Raw genomic sequence first — 16690 nt, 5'->3', positions numbered from 1 at the left:
CATCTGTAAACTCTCAGAAAAGTCCACAACAAGGGCACAACACAATATGTGGAAGTATACTCAAATTAGTAACCATGTAGTTATAAGGAAGAACAGAGTGTTGGGCAAAAACACAAACCAAGAATAGTTGATAACAGAGAAATAAGACATAACATAGTAATCACAGATTAACCAAGTTCAGTCTGTAAAGATGACACTTTCATGCAGACAGATGAAAGCAACTATCACTGAAACTTAACCAAATGAACATGGAATGTGCAAGATAATCCCTAGAGGCAGGATCATACTCAAGATGTGTAAATACACACACAGAACAGGTTGAACCACATAAACATAAGATCATACACATGGCAAATACAAATTTCATTTAGGGAAACATCACAAAGAGACCAACAACCGTATACCCAATGGGTAGACCCATTCAAATATCAAATTTCAAGCATGAAAACCCATGAATGAGAAGGTGAAAACATGAAACCCCATAATGGAGTAAACCCAAGAAACTAGGCATTATCAAGAGGGAACAAACCAAACCATCAAAACAACATTTTTAAGCATAAATGATCAGAATACCCAAATAGCAATCCGAATAGTAAAACACATAGATTCAAGAATATTTTACATAAAACATGAAAATGGAGTGAAGAACAAGAAAGCTCATACCTTTTTCTTGAAGATTTATGCAGAAATGATGCAGAAATGAAGAATTCTTCAGTGATAATCGAAGGCTTTGAGAGAGAGAGTGAAGAAGACAATGAACAGTCGTTGAAAATCGAGGGAAAATTGAAAAACAATTTTTTAAAAAAAAAACTGTCTTCAAAAATGCAAAACACGCGTTTTTCGCGACTTAACCAAGTCACCAGTAAGTCGCCAGATCAAGCCGCGAAACACTGTGAAGGTAAGATTCTAGAAAGATCTTCTAAGTGTTTTTCGCGACTGGAAGGTTTAGCCGCGAAGGAGTCGCGAACTTAGCCGCGAAAATCTCTGAGTAACCCTCGCAATTGGACATTCCACCCGCGAATAAGCCGCCAAAAATGAGCCGCGAAAAGAGCAAAACTCAAATTTTTCAAAAATTTTCTAAGTCTTTTTCACGACTAGAGTACTGACTCGCCAGTAAGTCACGAAAATCTCTGATTAAGCTCGCGACTGGGGCTTACGACTGTGCCAACCCGCGACTTAGTCGCCAAAACAGGGCAACATTGTTTTTGAAAAAATTTCACATTTTTGTAAAAGCAAAGTACTTTCCAAAAACAAAACAAAACACTCAAAAATCTTTTTGTGTTTGACCAACAAAGATTGAGCATGTGAAAACACATTTAATCAAGTACAATCACACAAATGAATATGGCATTCGTTGAACATAGACTTGTGTGTTGTGTGTGGATATCAAAAATGAGATGGTCCTTAGTCCAATGTGAAGCTTCAATGATCAATTCAATCAAGGCATACACAACTAGCACTAGATCATGTGACCTATCTCAATTATAGAAGCATGCATATATGACCTCCCACAAAAACTTAATAACAACTCTTTGAAGCTTTTCATTTGGCTCCACATACAACATATCATTTGCCAATTTTGAGCAAAGAAACTCTCATTGAGAGATAGATGCCTGAAATTTTTGATATTTCAATTAATGAGTTAGCCTTTGGCTTTTTGGGCATCTGTCATACATTTTATTTTAGTCGCTTTCCCTTTTTCCTAGTCAAATACTTGTATGTGCGACAGGCTTTTGCAGCTCAATATCTCTTTTCATTTGGAGATTTACATTTAGAGAGCTCTTTTAAAGCATAAAAATAAAGAGTGAGAAGATATATAGGCATGAGTCTATGCATGTCTCAAGATCAACAAAACCATTCACTAATCATTCATGACAAGGTTGAAGATCTATTTACAACAACCACATAGAATTTAGAATTTCTTCCACAATGATATGAGTGCATGAGAGACAAGCTAAGCTCGTTAAATGCACAAAGCCATTGGTACAAAGGTACAAGGCTAAACTTGCTTTGAGACAAAACTCAACAAAGTGATCGAACTTTTTGGATTTTCAAATTTTTATGAGTTTTTGGATTTTTGACACAAAAGCAGTAGAAGAATGATCAAAAACAAGAAAATGAGAAAGTATTTTAAATACAAACAAACCACAAAATAAACAGATACTCAAAAACAGAATGCAAATAACCAATCATATCCACAAAGCATAGGAAGAATTGATGCATGGACATGTTATAATGCTTATGCATGAGTACCCTTTGTCACCCACACGTCACGTGCGTTTGGGATGATATCCTTGACGGATTGGGTGCTGGAGTTAGGACTTTCAAACCTTCTGTTGAAGCTCTCCAAGCAAGTGGTGAAGGCGCCAATCATTTTCATCACGTCCGTCATTCCGGAATCCCGGTTTTGACTTCTTGATTGCTTACCACCCCAAGCCCTCAAGTCATTTCTTCTTCCTCGGGACCGAGGTACACTCGCATTGTTGTCTGCTCTTAGCTTTTGACAGTTTGGTCTAGTGTGTCCTTGCAATCCGCAATAGTGACAAATATAGTTTGTTCTAAGACCCTGCTGCTGTCTTGGGAGAGATCTTCCTCTAGCTCCAAATCTAACTTCAAATTGGTTTCGGGACTTGTTAAACATCCGTTGATTAGCCACATTCATTTTCTTTTCAGCCTCAACTATCTCTAGAGTAGACTTATCAACAACCGTCTCTTTGTTTTTCACAAACTTTACTTCCTTGGTGACTTTGGCTGATGAGCTACTCCCTCCGGTATATCCCAACCCGGACTTGTCTGAGGCATGTCTTTGAGATGAAATAACATCATCTAGCTTCCTGGAGGAGACCCTATCTACCTTGGCATGAGCTTGTACTACCTCTTGCTCGAGAAACCTCACCTTCGTGTACGCTTCTGATAGCTCACCATTAAGTGCTTCAATCTCACACTTTGCCTCCTTATATCTAACCAACAGGCTTTTGAAATCTTCCTCAGCTCTCTTCATTTTCTTCACGGCTGCCTTTGCCACCTTTGTATACTCTCCTGATTTCTCAAGTATGATATAAAATAACTAATTGACCATGGATTTTTTTTTTTTTTTTTTTTTTCATTCAGAAAAGGGTGTGAACAAACAAGAAGTTGAAGAAAAATTTAACTCTATAGGCCAATTTTCATTACGATTAGCACACGAGAGACCACAGAAACAATCCAAACACACTATGGGGGACCTTCATTGTTGTGGATTATGTTTTTTATTTCCAGTAGAAAATATGAAAGAAGAATGTAATTTTATTCCCAAAAGAAGGGAAAAAGGAAAAGCTTAGATGTAGAGTCCGTTTGGAATCTGTTTATTTTGCTGAAACTAAAAATTTTGCTAAAAGTATTGTAGATAAAGATAAAAATTAGTTGAAATAGTATAATAAAACCTATGAATAGTACCAAAAAGTTCAGTGAGACCCATAAATAGTAGCAAAAATAAGCTAAATAATAAAATAAATGAATAAATTAATCATGTCAAACGGATACATAGAAGAGAAGGAAGAGATAAAGATTTAAGGTTCAATGTACCAAGTATTCGTTTTCCGTCGACTGTGTTTATGTCTGTTAATCTGGTATGCCTCCTTGTTTTGTTCACTGAAGGCTGAAGCTGTTTTCAAAACAAAAGAAAATAATAAAAAAAGAGCCTTTAACATATATGTTACAAAAAATTCTGGAGAGAAAAAGGGGGAGAAGCCTCGTGGATATTTTCTTGTAACAATGTGATGAATTGATGATACATACAACAGCCCTTAAACTGCTAAAGTCACTAGTCTGAGAGGGGAGCTGAAGCCATCGGGTATTCTTTGTTCTGGCAGTCTCTTTGTCCATAAAATCCTATGAAAAAACAACTATAACACTGAAGAATACATTCCCATGTGATTTGGATTTGAACATGGTGCTTTAAATATTAGGTAAGAAAGCTGAATTACATTTTTTTTTTTTATTTTAATTATGAAGAAAAATGGTCTTCTTAGACCATAAAGAATAGATGTTTCAATTTGTCTTTGCCGATGCATACTCGGCATGGCTGAGCCTATATTTGTGCAACAAGGAGCTCATTCCATGCGTCAGGAATGCCGGGTAGGCACCAATGTAAGCAATCATTTACATCAGTTGTTCCTCTAATACTGTAGCGGGATATGTGACCCTCATCCCTCAGTTTAGAAATAGAAGTAATATCCAAAATCTTTACTTTTGTACCCTTTACAGCACCCTCAATAACTGGATCACTTGATCCATCTTGCGTAACTTTACTTCCTCCGGACAAGGGAGTGGTATTATCACAGGTACCCCCAGTGTTCCAGTCTCCATTAAAGAAATGCCTCGGTGAGATGGTCCTAAAGAAAACTTTGAGATGGGGATAAGAGGGAAGATGAGAATCAAGCCATCTGACGATGCTATGCACTGTAAAATTCTTGGCATTCCCAATTTCATTACGTTTTTTATCTTCATTGGGCTTTCCATCCACGTACATCACCCATCGATTTGCATTAAGCTTCCCCCTGTTCCAGTGGTGTCCTGTATTAAGAATCAACACATCAAAACAATGGATGAATTGTCTCATGAAAGCTGGTGGACGGTCCAAATGCATAGCCACATTGGCGTTTCGGTCTGAGGTGTTAAGGGGCACTAGATCACTCAGACTTGCTGACCAGTAATATAAAATGGTGGTATTGGTTTTTGGGAACCAGTAAGCCCAGCCATCAGGACGTATGGCTCCACGAGCTTTGACAAGACCATATTTTTTTCCCACATTTTGAACTTCTGGGCTCTCTTCCCCACCAGTGGCCATACACATCAAAGACTGGAACTGCTGCCTACCTAATGAATCTCCTATAAATGCAATTGTTTTGTCCTGCATTCTGATATGAACAGCAACACTTTATATCATGAACATAACCAGAGCATCAAATTTCAAACTTATGACTAAATCATGTCCAACTACATATTAGGAGTCAGTAAACTATTGCCTAAATGATCATTAATAACTCCCCAATAAAAAGCGAGAAAAATCTAAAAATTTCAAAGTTATAACTAAACCTGAGCAGGGTGCAATATAAAGCATCTGACATCAATGATAAATTAACATCAGTTTAATATTTGATTTCATACTAAAATTGATGCAATCTGAAAATTAAAGAAGTCAACTATGTTGCTCATACTTGGTTGTAGTAAAGTAAATTCTGTGCTCAAGTCAGGATTTTGTCAAAATAGGAAAAACAGAAAATCTAATAAATAAGATATCAGATATATTATACCAAGGCCATTGAAAGTTTTTTGAATTGAATTATAACAGCCATATGATACACAAGATAGAGAAGAGACGAAGGGAAATTTCAAATAATAAGAAGAAGAGATACCTACCTTCTCAAGAATGCAGACCGCTCAAACTCTGGCATTTCACAACTTTCTGGCTGCCACCGATATCCCTCATAAGAAAAATCTTTTCGCTGTGTTAATCTACATGCCCACATTGCTGATAACCACTTCTTACATCCTAAACCAGAATACAATGGCCTTCGACTGTCAGCAACCCATCTACCCTTGGCATAGTTGCAGACTGCAGAGGTGAAAACCAGACAACCTTAGTATTCATTTGTGAAGAGTGAATAAATTACATTTGGAGTATGCATGAATTAAATCTGGTCGATGGATGCTTCGTAACAAATTTAGACTTGTCACATAAACAATTAATATATAAAAAAGTGTGAAGCTAGAACTTTACAGAGCTTTTTTTTTGATAAGTTAGAACTTTACAGAGCTTTATATTTTGTTACACTTCGTTTCAACAATTCCACCAAACAATTACATTTGGAGTATGAATGAATAAATTCACTTTTTGCAGCATCACCCACTGCACCATAAACCACCCCCCACCCCAAAAAAAAAAAATTTGAGCAACTAAACAGTGAAGCTAAAGATGATCAACAGGGTCTCTAGTGTTCACTATTTACATACATAACACATACAACGCCAACCAATGCTATATTCCTATTTATAAGATTGTCTATAGTCAAAAATTTATGCAACCCTACTGTCCACACGAATTAACACTTTCTAATAGCATTCTCAAGATTTCATAACAAGATCAAACTCTAAATTCACCATTCGTATTCAAAACCCATCTCATACAGACGGTGCTTCTAACAAAGGGAAGTTTAGAATATAACAAATCCATTAGAAAATCCACCCCTTTCATCTCCCAACAACAACAACAAAACTTTAATCCCAAATTTTTGGAGTCGGCTATGGGTCATTGACAAATTAGTTCCACATGTATTCTTTTCCTCTATTCTATTCTATCTGAAGCCATACTCTTTGTTATTTCCCAATTTGACATATTGTGAGCCAGATGCTAAAAATTGCAGCCCCTGACACTACTGAAAACAATTGAGAGTTGATACCATGAAGACTCTTAAGAAAGTACTGGCTATTACCCTTTAACAGACACCTAAATGCACCTCTATTTTTTGCTCTTTTTGCATAAAGTAGCTTTGTTAATATAGACTTTTCTCCTTTATAAAAATTTGAAAAAAAAAATTGAAAAGCAAATCTAATCATAAGTGCAGCACCAATCATAAAGGGTTTAAATGAGAGGGGAAAAAAATATTGTACTTGCAAAACAAGAGTGTAAATATGTCAGAGGCATGCTTATATTGAAGTATAAAAATAAAAGTACCTTTAGTTTCCGAGGAGGATGTCATATCCTCATTTCTGTCTATCGTTTCAGGAGAGAGTGTGGATATAGAGTCTACTGGTGCAGTACCAAAGTTTTCTTCTGCTTTTGTTATGATGGAATCTGAAATATTTACCACAATTTCCTCTGTTGGCTTCATGGATACTACAGAATCATTTCGGGCATCCACATGAAACTCTATGCCACAACAAAAAATAAGTCATTAGCAGGCTTACAAACCTATAAAAGCAAGTTAAAAACATGTTGACCGTAACAAGAACATGTGTGGATGTTAAAAATATTACCAGTCAGAATCAAATCAAGTTTAAACTGGTGATGTCGCTGAGCTTACACCACAACATAAGTTAAGAGGACATGTTTCACTAAACACACTACTTTTAACATGCAAAATATCAAGTTGATTGGAGCAATACATACACCACTCCTACTGTAATACTCTCTCCATCCTAAGTAGATGGGATGAATTCCTTTTAGGTTTGTCCCCAAAATATATGGGCTTTTGAAAAAATAAAAACATCTATCTATTTGACCCCCCCCCCCCCCCCCCCCCCCCCCCCCTCCCCCCTCTTCCTTTTTATAAATTTAAATCAACCTTTCTTGGCCCACCTATGAGTATTTTAGGAAGATTGTCATGTTTATTTTTGTTAATGAAAAAGAAGAGGCAAACTATTAGAAAAATGCTTAAATAATTGGATTCACCATTTCCTAACAGTGTAAGCATTTGGTACAACTAGTCATTTATCATGGTGTTAGAATAAGTGGTATTAAGTTAGAACCATGCATCCATTCTAACTCCCATTCAAAATGTTAAAAATCTCACATGTTGGACCCCACTTATTAAGTAGGAGTCTAGGCCCACACATGAGAGGTAGTATTAGAATAATGGTTAAATGATTGAATTCAAAATTTCCTAACCGCTTAAGCTTTTGGGACAGTTACAATTGGTAATTTATCACAAATAAGAAGAAAAAGATGAAAGAGAATGGATTGTTTCTATATATGAAGCCCTCACCCAATCCACTCCATATATACAAAAGAAAATTTACAGTATATAATATATGGTCTTTTTCAAAAAATTATATTCTAATAGTGATAGTTGATAGGGACACATCATAAATAATATCTTCTAGAAGAGTCTAGAATAGGGACACCTCACCTATGGTATCTTTCTACAAGGATAGAATTATCTTTCTTTCTAAAAGTCCCCCCTCAATTGGAGCATATATCTCATATAAACCCAGCTTGGAACAAAAATACTAATTGACTCCTATAAGGTGCTTGGTCCTTCCGTGAAACACAAGATTGGAAACAATATGTATAGTTGCTTGACTATCACATGATAGTGGGATAGGACTAGGCACTGCATAATTCTAGAAGAAAGTGCTGTAACCAAGTCCTGTCACTAGCAGTACATGTCATCGCTCTGTATTATGCTTCTGCACTAGACTAAAAAACTACATTTTACTTTTCCATGTTACAAATTTTCCTCCCAAGGAGCAAAACCCCGTAGTGGACCTTCTATCAAAGGTAATGCAGCCCAATCTGCATCAATGAAGTCTTCTACCCTAAGATGGCCACGCTTTCTTAGGGTAGCACACCAATGTTAGAGTCTTGGGACTTCTAAGAGCTGAGTCATCACACTAAGTGTGTGTTTGGCTTAAGCTTATAAGCTCAGCTTTTAGCTTTTATGTATAGCTTTTTAAAATCTTACTTTTTCTTACTTTTTTATTTTTTCAAAGTATACTTTAGCACACTTTCAGAAAAAAGTTAGATAAGTTGTTCCCAAACAAACACTAATTGTATATGAAGAGTATGGCTTTGTGATAGTGAGAAAACTAAGCCTCCCAACCAATCGAAGATATCAGCTAGGATTTGAAATAAGTTTCATTCATATTTTAAGAGTTTCCGATTTGGAACCATAGAAGTTTCAACAAGATGAGAACCCAGTAATCAAGTCTCCTCAAGGATATCAAATACATACTTCCTTTGAGATAAATTGATGTCTTGCTTTGATCTTGCAACTACAATTCCTAAAAAGTATCAAAGCCATGATCTTTGGTGTGAAAGTGTAGTTATAAAACTGCATTCTAATCATCCCTAATAATTACTATCATCCACATAGACAACAAGTAATATGCATCCAGCATCTGTGCGTAAATGGAAACTGAATAATCCATCTGACAACAGTGGAGTCCAAATCCATGAAAACTTCACAAAACTTCCCAAATCATAATCTTGGTGACTGCTTAAGACCATATAATACTTTCTTCAACCTGCAAACATTGCCCTGATACTACCCCAGAACAACAAACACAGGTGGTTACTCCATATATTCTACTTCAAGAAGGTCATCATGGAAAAATGCATTTTTAACATCTACCTGATGTCAATTACAACCAAGATTGGCTGCAAGCGATATTAGGACTCAAATAGAAGAGACCACAAGAGAGGTGGTCTCACAATAATCAATACCATAAGTTTGGCAACAGCCCGTGGAAACCAACAAAGCTTTAAGTCAATAATCAGGATAGAACTTAACAGTATATATCCATTTACTAGGGGTGTCAGCAGGTTAAGGCTCAACCCGTCACTTGTCTTGACCACATTGGGTGGGGGGGGAAGGAACCCGCTGCCGACCCAGTAGAAATGGTGGCTCGATCGTATGGAACTCCAAGGATGGCAGTCAAAACTGGTTAAGACAACAATTTGATGGGCAACAACGATACGGATTTGGCAACAAAGAGGAGATCTCTATGTGCAAGTTTGGATAGCACTTAATATGGCGTTGCGTTTTGTTCCTGCGTTTTCAGTTTTTTTTTTTAGCCAGAGTTATTGACTTTTGAGGGACAAAAAGTACTGTGCATGAACAGTGCGTGCACTGTTCATGCACTGTTTATGCATTAAAAAATATTAAAAATGAGTCCCACGATACTATTCATACATTTAAAAATTATTTTGCTACAGTGTTTTCAGCAACAATCAGTTTTCAACAACAATAAGTTGTATCCAAACGGACCCTATATCTCCCTTCAATCTGGATAGAGATCTCTAGATCCCCTTTCCCTTCATAAAAAAAGGGTGATACTTTGAAATCTAGGTCAGACAAGTTGGGTGTGTTGGATTCTCGTGTGGAAAACCCAACACTCAACCAGACCAAGTTGCGTTTTGAAGCATTTAACCCACCGCTGACCACCAAAGCCATCAAAACTGGCTGAATCTTGTCAGGTCTAGTGGGTGCCCCTGGTTTGCGCGAGTTTTTGGAAATTCATACCATTTACAACCAACTATATGTTTCCTATGCTACAAGGGAACAAGATCTGAACTTCCACTTTGATGTAAAGCAGCCATCTCCCAATTTCATGGCTTGCCTCCAATCCAGGTTAGAGAGTGCATCCTAAAGAGGGATGGAAATACTAGAAAGGTAGGAAATAAAACAAGAAAAATGAGACAATGGCTGACATACATGTCCAGCATGCGTACCTAAGTCAATGCACCACAAAAAAGTTCTTAGTTCTTAGTTCTTAGTTCCAGTCCAGGTCAGAGAATGTATCCTGAACAGGGATGGAAATACTAGAAAGGTTGTAAACAAAACCAGAAAAATGAGACAGTGACTGAGATACATGGCCAACATGCTTACCTAAGTCAATGCACCACAGAAAAGCTCTTAGTTCTTAGTTCCAATCCAGGTTAGAGAGTGCATCCTGAAGAGGGATGGAAATACTAGAAAGGTTGGAAATGAAAACAAGAAAAATGAGACAATGACTGACATACATGGCCAGTATGTGTACCTAAGTCAATGCACCACAGAATGTTCTTAGTTCTTAGTTCCAATCCAGGTCACAGAGTGCATCCTGAAGAGGGATGGAAATACTAGAAAGGTTGGAATTTACACAAGAAAAATGAGACAATGACTGGCATACATGGCCAGCATGCGTACCTAAGTCAATGCACCACAAAAAACTTCTTAGTTCCAATTATCAGAGCATAAGTTTATCTTCTCATATCAGAGCCTTGTTCATAGGTTCCTTGGAAGGCTCCATGCACCCTTTTATTTTTAATAAGTCACATATTTTGTCATTTTTCTTCTTTATATTCTAGTGGGAATTACTTTAATAACAGAAGAAAGATACAAGTGCAAATTTGTGTATACATGTATGCACTAACACAAACCTGAAGAAGGCGCTATATACCAGTCTTGGGCCAACAGTAGCGTATTAGCAAAAGGATTTTTTTCCCAAGCCCAAAGTGCTATGGTTGTAATGACGAGAACAACCAGTGTGAGAGAAAGACTTCTCCCCTTCAACCTATGATTGTTGCCAGCTTTCATCTCTGCTTATACACACTACAACAATTACAGATCCCCTGACCAGAATATTTATCCAGCTTTTTCCAAGTGGAATATGCTCAGAAAAAGTCCATCATCTACTAAAAGGCAATCATTGTGTTACTGCAGGCTTCATCTGCATGAGGTAACGAAAAGAAAGAAATAGATCAGATTGGCACAGAAAATGAGGTAGTTTTAAATGGAGCTTATATCTCGTTTAATATAAATTGTATAAACATGTAGGACATGGGAATTCTTTACTGATTTCCAACACAGATTCTTGATTTGCACAACTATCATTTTCTAATAGCAACAAATTTAGAGGGGGAGGGAGGGATTCTTTCTCATGACCAAGAATATAGCTTCTTTCTAGGAGCTATCATTCGAATCAAGAATTTAAACTCTAAGAGTAAAGTTAAATCTATAGACACATACCCAATGGTTAGAAAAATGCTTTAGATGGATGCCAGTGTTATTGGTGTTAGAAGCAATGGCTCCTCTTGATGGAAGTTAAAATCAGGCATTCTTTGTTAACTCTTGATGTTGCATGAACTCTTCTAAGTGGTTTAAGTACTCTTACCAAAAACAAGTTTTAAATGCATTACACCAACACTACATGGATCCTGGAAAACTAATTCTAAATTCCTTCCTATGATAGTGAATCAATTTGACTTATGGCAGACCATGCACTAAGCATATTGATGTATGTAAACTTTGAAAGTAGACAGCATAAAATTATTAAGCCCGTTTTAATTTTATACAATCTAAACCTTTTCCTAACAAATTTCAATCTACAACACCATACGGATATCCAGATGTGTCCTCAAGCCCCTTATATTTGACTATTACTGAACCTGACTCTTCCTGCCTAACTTTCCAAAATTCTAAATATATATATATATAGAGAGAGAGAGAGAGAGAGAGAGGCAAGTTACACACGCGCCTAATTGGTCTTGAACCTACGACCTCACCCTCCAACCAATTATTATGAGAGAAATGACAGTTGAGCCATAGTCCATTGGCTGAAATTCTAACAAATGAAGCTAGATGAAATGCAAAAAAGTGATTAATAGATGCTATTTGAAGATTAATAAAAGCAATTGCAATCTTAATGTAATGGATGTTTAAGGAGGAAAAATAATGAAAGAATTGCACAATAAACCTATCAAGCAATATCCCTTGTATTTTTTTGTAAGCAATACGATTTATTGATATCAAAAAGGGACACCCTAGTACACAGAGAGTGTACAAGGGTCAAATATAGAAATTACAAGAATCAAGAAATAAAAGATAGAAGAGAATGATTGGTTTTGCAAGGCAAACAACTAATCCAAAAAAGTTCTAAAGAAAAATAACTTGAGGCCAGGACTGGATCTCTCAGAATCTTCAAAACATCTATTATTTCTTTCCCTCCAAAGACACCACATTAAACAATGGGGAACGATTATCCATTTATGACTATTTCAATGATGACCAAATCGGCTTTGCCAGCAAGCAAGGAGCCCCACAACTAACTTAGGCATAACCCAACTTACACCAAATAAATCCAAAACCATAGACCACAAATCCATAGCAGCCGAACAATGAAGGAAGAGATGGTCAACCAATTCACCATTACACTTGCACATATAACACCAATCCAATATCCACACCTTCCTTTTATGAAAATTGTCAATCGTCAAACATTTTCCCAAAGCAACAATCCAAACAAAGAAAGTCCCTCGAAAGGGGATATTCTGCTTCCAAATGCTTTTCCAAGGGAAACAACAATCGTTAGAGCCCATTAGACTATAATAATCTTTAACCATGAATCCCTTATTTCTATCCGGCTTCCAGCTCATTTTATCCTCCCCAAACCCCTTTACTATGGAGCCATATATAATATCCATGAAGCTCGACACAACCTCCAATTCCTGAACATGAAAACCCCTAAAGAAACTCAAATCCCAAAAAATGACCCTATTAGAGACCTTCATAAGCTCAGCCACACTTGCCTCCTTATCTCGGCAAAATCTAAATAATTCAGGAAAGCAAACAGCAAGAGGTGTCTCCTCACACCAACAATCTTGCCAAAACTTCACCCTCGTCCCATCACCAATATCAAACAGAATATAACAAGAAAAAGAAGGCCATCCTCGACTAATATTTTTCCACAAACCAACCAGAAACTGGACTGGTACACCAACCACCCCATACGCATCCATATTTCACCTCTATCACTTGCCTCCAAAGGGCATCCCTTTCAAGCCCAAATCTCCATAGCCACTTCCCAAGCAAAGCTTCATTAAAAAAATTTACTTCCCTTATCTCCAAGCCACCTAAAGAAAGAGGTGTACAAATAGTAGCCCATTTAACCAGGTGAAATTTAGGTTCATCCCCTAGACCACCCCATATGAAATTCCACTGAAGTTGGTTAGCCACAGAAGCAGGGATAGGAAATGAAGATAGGAAATAAGTACATAAATTTGATAGAGTGCTTTTAATCAAGCAATATCCATTTGATACAATATTAGGAACGATTGCAAGGATACATAAAATGATAAAGAAAAAAAAAATTTAATGATTGGTGATATAGAAATAAATTCATGTTTCAATTAATGCAATTAAATGGTGAACAAGTTCGGTTCAAACAACTCAACAAGGTCATGTAGATGTTCATAATATTTTTGAAAGTATTAGAGCTTTATTAAACATAAAGAGGAGGATACAAAGTGACAACTTCTGGCTTCAGTTGGAGATGTGTGTGTGTGTGTGTGTGTGTGTGTGTTTGTGTTTAGCCTTTTGATTGCATTCTCAGAGTTTCAAGATGCAGCGAGAGTCCAAAGCAAAGCAGAAATTCTCTTGTGAACTAGTGAGAAATGGTTATTTTGGTAAATTTGGGATTTGGTTGGATACCATTGTAATCTCCCTACTTTGTTAGTTTGTTAGTGAAACTTTCTTCTCAACACAGCCATGGATGTACTTTTAAAGCCAAACCACACAACACTCCATGCTCCCTCTACCATCGTTTGTCCTGTTCTTTTTTTATATTTATTTTTTGCATAGACCTGCTATAATTGATTGCACTCACAACACCAGGTGAAAAAATAAAAATGAAAAATGATGACGGGCTTTGGCAATCTTGTTTGAAATGCAAGCTATTGCAGCTGGTGTCACTAAAGCAATATAAGTACAACTAGAAAAAATATATGTATCAACAAGGTTTTCAAGCAAATATTATATCCAGTGCTAAAGTTTGCATATGGACAGAAGCAATATAAACTGCATCCAAAACAAGTCAATAATCATAAGACATGGGCACTCCAACTCATCAGTCAAGACAGGATAACGAGTTCATATTCTCTAGTAACTTTCATGAAATGAACTAAGTAAAGATGATTCTATAGCATCCACTTAGAATTTCATCACTGGATGATGTCCTTAATGGTTCAAAAAATAAATTCTAATCCAAATCAAGGATCCTGCGTGGTATATGGATAATATTAAGTAACTAAAGCAGGAGTAACATATTATGAATGAATCCTATAGTTGAAAAACATTGTTGAAATCACAGGAATGCTATAGTTGAAAAACATTGTTGAATTTCATACTTGATTGCCCAACCCACTTGACCCCCCCCCCCCAAAAAAAAAAATGAAAAGATCACCATATACATATCAAGAATTTCTAAAAGCAAACAAGCAAAAACCTTGTCTTGAAGCTAAGTTTAACTTTGTTTATAAACCATCAAAAACAATTGCACCCTCCTATGCTGGAGATAAGCTTAAATAATGTTCCTTAAAAAGGAAATCCAGATTTTTAAAATTGGACCATTCCCATAGTACATTAAACGAAGCACTATATGTACTCACAATTACCAGCACAACAACCCCAGATAACCACCCAAAAAAAAAAAATTGTACACCACACCACTCCAATGGGAACCTTAAAGTCAAGAACTTTTCCATTTTTCTTTTTTAAATTTTTCATAAAATGTACCAAAAAAATTACCTAGGAGAGAACCCCAATTGGGTATTTGAGAAAAAAACCCACATACCCAACTGAATTTACAACCATTTCATTCTTACTCCTATAACAAAAACTAAATTATGACACAAATGTGTACAGTTCCAAATACCCAGATGAATTTGAGCACCAAATTATGCATTAGGAGCTTCCCAGAAAGGAAAATAAAAAATTTGCAATTTTTTTTTTTTTTTGATAAAAGAAATAAATAAGAACAAGAACTAGTACCTGTATTTTTGTAGCATCCTATAGTGCTTTTCTTGTATGGCCCAAATTTATTAAGGTTGCTACTGAACCCTTTTCACAATCTTAGATCCACAGCTTAGAAATACATAGAAAGAGAAACATAAACAGAGAGAGAGCGTCTGAAAGTGAGCGTTAAAGATACAGGTTCGCTTTCGTTTTTAGAGAGGCACGCAGTGCCAAAAGCTTCAGAGCTCTCTCTCTCTCTCTCTCTCTCTCTATAGAGTCTGTGATTCTTTCCCTCTTTAACAACCAATCACATTTCGACACTAGAGACACACGGAATGTGTATTTTCGTCATTTGCTTAAAATATACATGGTTAATTTAGAAAGTTGGTGAATTTTTTTGTCGATGAAGTTACTAAAATGGCTTTTTTTGTACGTGGCAATTTTTTATTGGAGGATGTAAATTATGAAAAATGATGTAATGCAGAATGAATGGAGGACAGGAGAGAGAGAAATTAAATACGATGCACGTATGAAAGGAGGGATAGTCAACGTCCCTTGATTTTTCTCCCTCTTTTTTTTTTTTTCTTTTTTTTTTTTTTTTTGGTTAACAGGGGGAATTGCAAAACTAGAAAGACAAAAACGATTCAGGACAGAGCCTGCTCAAGTACAAACCGCTCAAATCAAAATCTAATAATCTAGTAATGTCCACAGGCGGACTTTCAAAGATAACAAAATCTGCAACTTGACAGCCACCTTTACGTGCTAAAGCATCCGCACATCTATTCGTCTCACGATAACAATGTCTCAGGCACGTCCGAGGAATTTGAGAAAGCAGATTCCTGCAATCATCCATGAGGGCAGAAACAAATAAATTGGAGTAGTTTGGATTACTCAGAGCATCAACGATCGCCTTTGCATCTATCTCCACTTCAACGGCTTGGCAATTTTGACTGATACAGAGGCTCAACCCATCACGGAGGGCCCAAAGCTCGGCAAGGAAACAAGTAGTCACCCCTACTTTGCGAGCAAAACCCACTATCCAGTTTCCATGATCATCACGGATCAGCCCTCCACCTCCTACAATACCTGGATTACCAAGAGAAGATCCATCAGTGTTTAATTTAAACCAGCCCAAATTTGGTCTTATCCAACGAACAGGTCTGGGAACACGAATGGAAGACTCTCTGATAGGGGCAGCACAAAAAGTAAAATCCAAAGCATTTCGCATGATTTCTCTTGCAAGGTGGGGGTTCAGCCTTTGGTTCTCAAATAAAACCCGGTTCCTGTGCTTCCAGATTATCCAAATAGCGAAGAGAAAAATAGTGCTCCAAGGGATATAGTGGTGACCGAAAACCTGTTGCTTAGTACCATTTTCTTTAAGCCAGTCGAGGACATTGCTTGTAAAGAACTGATTATTAGGGCCATTTACACCTAGC

The 16690-nt window shown here is 36.8% G+C and overlaps 1 protein-coding gene across 3 annotated transcripts; it reads right to left on the bottom strand.

Moving 5' to 3' along the window:
• Positions 1-3460: 3460 nt before the first annotated feature.
• Positions 3461-15553, bottom strand: LOC112030715 (protein trichome birefringence-like 14). Of its 3 annotated transcripts, XR_010626316.1 has the most exons (6): positions 15291-15553; positions 10904-11193; positions 6716-6910; positions 5401-5596; positions 3778-4898; positions 3461-3643 (listed from the first exon to the last, which is right to left on the bottom strand). XR_010626316.1 is itself a non-coding variant. In XM_024063383.2 (5 exons), the coding sequence occupies exons 2-5, from the start codon at positions 11058-11060 to the stop codon at positions 4070-4072; spliced, it is 1377 nt and encodes a 458-aa protein (XP_023919151.1). In that variant the 5' UTR covers positions 11061-11193; positions 15291-15553; the 3' UTR covers positions 3461-4069. The 3 variants fall into 3 exon arrangements, 2 of the variants coding, with proteins under 2 accessions (XP_023919151.1, XP_023919152.1); XM_024063383.2 differs by having other exon boundaries at positions 3461-4898; XM_024063384.2 differs by lacking the exons at positions 10904-11193; positions 15291-15553 and adding an exon at positions 10371-10435 and having other exon boundaries at positions 3461-4898.
• Positions 15554-16690: the final 1137 nt, after the last annotated feature.

The sequence above is a fragment of the Quercus suber genome, unplaced genomic scaffold (genome assembly GCF_002906115.3).
Source record: "Quercus suber isolate HL8 unplaced genomic scaffold, Cork oak 2.0 scaffold_745, whole genome shotgun sequence".
Lineage (NCBI taxonomy): Eukaryota > Viridiplantae > Streptophyta > Magnoliopsida > Fagales > Fagaceae > Quercus > Quercus suber.
This window is presented reverse-complemented; position numbering and strand designations above follow the sequence as displayed.

What these genes read in the sequence shown, in the direction of transcription:
- LOC112030715 (XM_024063383.2), bottom strand. Translation starts at nt 11,060, where the DNA reads ATGAAAGCTGGCAACAATCATAGGTTGAAGGGGAGAAGTCTTTCTCTC. An exon ending in GTATATAGCGCCTTCTTCAG is followed by an intron (nt 6,911 to 10,903) that starts GTTTGTGTTAGT and finishes GTTGTGGCATAG; the next exon opens with AGTTTCATGTGGATGCCCGA. An exon ending in CGGTCTGCATTCTTGAGAAG is followed by an intron (nt 4,899 to 5,400) that starts GTAGGTATCTCT and finishes TGTTCATATCAG; the next exon opens with AATGCAGGACAAAACAATTG.